Source organism: Rhea pennata, chromosome 2 (assembly GCF_028389875.1).
Source record: "Rhea pennata isolate bPtePen1 chromosome 2, bPtePen1.pri, whole genome shotgun sequence".
Lineage (NCBI taxonomy): Eukaryota > Metazoa > Chordata > Aves > Rheiformes > Rheidae > Rhea > Rhea pennata.
This window is the reverse complement of record NC_084664.1, coordinates 75,383,767-75,388,604: the sequence shown is the minus strand read 5'-3', so window position 1 is coordinate 75,388,604 and position 4,838 is coordinate 75,383,767. Positions and strand designations below refer to the sequence as shown.

The following is a 4,838-nucleotide window of genomic DNA, read 5'->3' as shown; positions in this document are numbered from 1 at the left end:
CACCAAGGCCGGGGGCAGGGCCGCACTGTATCTTGAAAGGCACCAAGTGGATAAGCACGACCGAAGGAGTTAAAAATTACGGAATGAGACTTCCAATGCCAGGGCATAAGATCCAGGGGCCCGCACGAACGTAGCCGTGACTCGGGGTGACAGGCACAGACATCCAGGCACATCCCCCTCCTCCCCCCTGCCACCCGCCCGCCGGGCCGGAAGTGAGGCGGCGGCAACCCGGAAGCGGCGGGGCGGCGCCCGGAAGGGAGCGGCGGCGAGCATGGCGATGGCGGAGAAGTTCGACTCGCTGGAGGAGCACCTGGAGAAGTTCGTGGAGAACATCCGCCAGCTCGGCATCATCGTCAGCGACTTCCAGCCCAGCAGCCAGGCTGGCCTCAACCAAAAATTGTGAGGCTCTCTCCGGCCTCAGGGCAGGGCGTCCTGGTGGCTCGTTGCTCCCCTCCTCCCCGGGCAGGGCCTTTGCGCGACACGGGGCCCTGGCGGGAGCCGTTCCAGGCCTGGTGCCGCTGCAGGCCGCTCCACCGTGCCGCAGTGCGGCGAGGGGGAGGGGAGCTGGGGGGTTCGCTGGCCGGTGCTTCATGTCGCGAGCGGCTCCTGTCACACCGGCGGTGAGGGTTCGCAAAACATTCTTTTCTCTTCCAGGAATTTTATGGTGACGGGTTTGCAGGATATCGACAAGTGCCGGCAGCAGCTTCACGACATCAGCGTGCCCTTGGAAGTCTTTGAGTGAGTAATCGTGCCCGTAAGAGAAGGCGTTGTGGTTTGAGGTAGCCAGTCTTTGTGACATTGGATCCTCCCAGGAAGAAATGGGCATTTCTTAAAACTATGTCTTCAGAATATCTTGCTAGGATGTGAAGGCAGAAGGATGTGAGAGGTGGCAAATTGTACATCAGCTTTCTCTCAGATCACTTTTTTCTTTTCTCGTTCTATATTGCATGGCATTGCATAATTAGGCAGAGTCTGTCTTACTTCCTATGTCGAGTAACTTGCTAAGCTTTCATTTTAGAAAGATACTTTTACACTATGTTAAAATTGAGATGTAAACCAGCAGGTGAAAGTAAATTAGGCCAGTGTTTAGGTGTTTAATTTCATTAGCAGCCATCTTGTTGGCACAGAATTAAGACAGTAAAAACTGTCATGAATGTTGACGAAGAGCTGTACAAGATAGCTTTTATGGTGTAGCTCTCAAGTTAGCATACTAATGCTCATCTTTCAGTCCAGATGTTGTAGCCCTACAGTCAGCAACACATCAGAATGTTGCAAACCAACAACAGGAAGGCTTTTCACTCTTTGTTAATAGTTATGCATCTTCTGTTTTGTTTATGCAATAACAAAGTATCTCTTTGCCAGTTATATTTCATTCATATTGCCAAGAAAAATATGCTTATGTGTTTGCTGACTCAAGCGTGTTAATTTTTGTTAACCCATGTACAGATTCTTCTTCCTCATCCTTAAATTGCTGTTTGCCTTATTCCTATGTGCTCATATCTAGTTAGTACCTGATAAGAAACTTTAGGGTCAGTTTCCTTTCCTTCGCTTGGAAAGGATGCACCTTTCTCTTTCATGTATAAAGTTGTCTTATTGTCTGTGAGGAACTGGGTAGCTATATTTTTATCTGTGTTTAATACCTTTCTCAAAGCTCCAGCTTTTTGGGAAATAAAGATTGAGACAGTTGTCCTCAGGCTCCAGGCTTGCTTTCCTTGAGCTGTGTTTTGGAAATGACTGACCTGAACTGTGTTTTAAAATGTACTTTTTTTTTTTTTTTTTTTTTTTTTTTTTTAACTGAAAAGGCAAGCAGTGTGGATAATTCTGTTTCTTGGTGAAAATCATATTTGGAATATGATCATTTAGGTGGTATCTCTTTATATTTTCAGATATATAGATCAAGGCCGTAATCCTCAGCTTTACACTAAAGAGTGTCTGGAGCGAGCTCTGGCTAAGAATGAGCAAGTAAAAGGAAAAATTGATACAATGAAGGTAAACTAGAAAAAATGAAAGTGCAAATGTATACAAAACTTTTTTTGATAAGTTCTCACTTATCTGTAAACTTCTGTATTTTATCACTCGTACGGTTACTAAATTTTCCTTATTAGGTGGCTTGCATTAGAGATTGTTCTGCCTCTCTTTATTTTAACTGATGATGATGCAACCTGTTGTAAAAAGAAGAGGCTATCTGCATGTGGGTTGTAGGTTGTTTTTTTTAAAAAAAAATTTCTTGAATAAATGTGTGTATTGTGTTATAGAATGGAATGGGTCTTGGAGTACTACTACGCAAATGGTTTGCCAAGTACAAGCTAATCTTTATGAAGTGACTTCAAATGTATGCCAGAGGTTAGGTTTTCTGAACTTGTAGTTTCACCTGGTAATAACCTTAGATAATAACATTGTTTGACCATTGGAATTTACTGCTGAAAAATGCGAACAGAAAACAAAGTTCAGTAAAACTCAAGAAGAGTTTGTTTCTGCTTCAGAACATTGTTTTGGCTGAACTTAAAATTCATGTAGAGTATGGCAACTTGTGCTGCAGAACATAGGCATATCTCCATATGACATAGGCTTCTGTGTTTTTTCTTTTGGTATAACAGTTAATGCTTGCAACAGTTGTTGGAAGAATTACATATCTTATGAGAGGTGGAGGGGATTCCATATCAAATTTAGTGCATCTGTCCTTTATCAGCTTTGCATTAAGACTTTTTTTAAGATGGCTTATTATTTAAGAGGTACAATTGGAGCATAGAATATTTTAAAAAGTGAAATGTTTGTGGTTAGTCACCGAAAACCTTAGTCAAAACAAAATGAGTGGATCTTGTTCTGCTCTGATTTCCTATTTGTTCTGAGTAATCCTAGGCTGGTAATGGGAGGTGATACTGGGGAGCACTATGTACTTTCCTAGCACTTCAGTGATGCTAGTTACTTATCCTACACTTACTGCATTCCCTTTCACTTGAAAGGGAAATAAGGTAATGAAGTAGACCTGTGTGTTCTATGTTTGTTTTGTTTTGTTTTTCTTCCTGTCTTCTGAGATGAGAAAGTAATTGCAGTAATGAAGGGTTTTGACTCATAAATTTCCACAAAGCTTCTGAGGCAAGGGGTGGAAAGCATTGGAAAGGAAGGTGGTAATAAAAGTAATATGAATAAAATATTTTGAAGCTTAAATTTACAAGTATAACATACTTTCAGTGCAAGTTTTGCTGATCTTTAAATTACAATTCTTGGAAGAAACTATTCAAAGCCTTTACGAACCAGACAGATACTAACTATTTTGTATTTCTTGTGTAGGTGCAAGTGCTAGTTTATAGGAAATTAAAAACACTTTCTTTTGTCTGATGCTTTCCTAGTAGATTTTACGTGGGCATTTTCTGTGAATTTTGTAATGTCACTTTGTTTGTTTTTTTTGATACAGTTCTTTCTGATCACTGAAATGTATAACTAGATCTTGTATACAGACATTTGTGTTTATCAGATAATACTGCTTGATGGACTCTAAATAAATGATACAGGTGATCTATATGCATTTTCTTTTCTTTCCAGAAATTTAAAAGTCTGTTAATTCAAGAACTAACCAAGGTTTTCCCCGAAGACATGGCTAAGTACAAAGCTATTCGAGGTGAAGACCCTCCTCCTTAAGTTGGCCTTCAATAGCTCTAAAAATGTCAATTCCATAAATTGATGCTTACCTCTCTTTTTTATAAAAGCATTGTTTGGAGGGAGGGGGGAAAACAAGCCTTCAAATCAACTGTACTGAAAGATACAGCAGTGAAAGACTGGAAAGGAACTTGATGATCGCTGATAATTCTGTTTCTGAAGCTACTGAATCTTTCTAGAGATTTGTGTCCAAAGATTACAGTTGAAATTTCCTGTGATACCGACAGGCAGTTAAACTGCATTTTTCACAAAGTGCATTTCTAGGGGAGAAAAACAAAGTTTTTTGTTTTCTGATAATGTGCTCAAGGACTGTGAATTGGTCTGGCTTGGGGAGAAATGTATTTCTTATTGCTGATTATTTTTCATTTGTAAACTGCTTTTTTTGCAGTAAAAAAAAAAAGACTGCTTTCATTTTGCAAAATTCTACTGAAATGGAGCCCATCGAAAGGGCTGCAGTTTTCATATGTCTTAATGAATTGCAGTCAGGAAGACAGGTTTGTTCTGTGAGCTGCAGTGCAGATAGCTGAGGATATAGAAAGTGAGTGTATTCAGGGATTGGCTCCTCAGCAATGTTTATTCTGTATAATAATATTTCATGGTGACACTAAATTCTATTAATTTTCTGTAAGCAAGTTGTACAATAAAAATTTGAAAAAAAAAATCTAGCATGTCCAATGCTATCTTTTGGGGAATGAACTGAGAACTGGGAAGAGCAGTGCATTCCTTAGTCTCAGTGATTAAAAATAAAATCTGTATCAAGACTGGGGTGTTAAAAGATTATATTTGAAGCTGATGAAAACTTGATATTCTGGTTCCTGTTAGGAAAGCTAATAGCTGAAGCAGGAGATCTTGGGAGATCAGTGATTGTGTTTCTGATTAGCTGAAAACTCTTCTATAAATTTGATGTTTTCTGTTAGGACTATATTACACAGAAACAAACTCAATCGGGTCTCTCTGCAGGCCTATAGCACATGTACGGGAGGTTATTTTTGTAGTTAAAGGAGCCAAAACTGCTTCTAAAAACTTAGGATTACCAAAGGGGTGGCAGAGAAGGGAAATGGTGATTTAGTCGTATATCTTTCCTGATTTTCTTTACTGAAGCACCTTTATGTTGCACAGACACTTAACATTGCATTTCACAGGTGAAATAATGCAGCAAATCTTGTTATCACAAAAACAGT

At 39.8% G+C, this 4,838-nt stretch overlaps 1 protein-coding gene across 1 annotated transcript; it reads left to right on the top strand.

Moving 5' to 3' along the window:
- Window positions 1-247: 247 nt before the first annotated feature.
- On the top strand, window positions 248-4,312 carry MED10 (mediator complex subunit 10). The gene is made up of 4 exons (XM_062567980.1): window positions 248-399; window positions 655-738; window positions 1,887-1,989; window positions 3,544-4,312. The coding sequence occupies exons 1-4, from the start codon at window positions 272-274 to the stop codon at window positions 3,637-3,639; spliced, it is 411 nt and encodes a 136-aa protein (XP_062423964.1). The 5' UTR covers window positions 248-271; the 3' UTR covers window positions 3,640-4,312.
- The last annotated feature ends 526 nt before the right edge of the window (window positions 4,313-4,838 follow it).

Coding starts and splice junctions, on each gene's coding strand:
- MED10 (XM_062567980.1), top strand. CDS start 272: ATGGCGATGGCGGAGAAGTTCGACTCGCTGGAGGAGCACCTGGAGAAG. Junction 400..654: donor GCTGGCCTCAACCAAAAATT/GTGAGGCTCTCT, acceptor TTTCTCTTCCAG/GAATTTTATGGTGACGGGTT. Junction 1,990..3,543: donor GAAAAATTGATACAATGAAG/GTAAACTAGAAA, acceptor TTTTCTTTCCAG/AAATTTAAAAGTCTGTTAAT.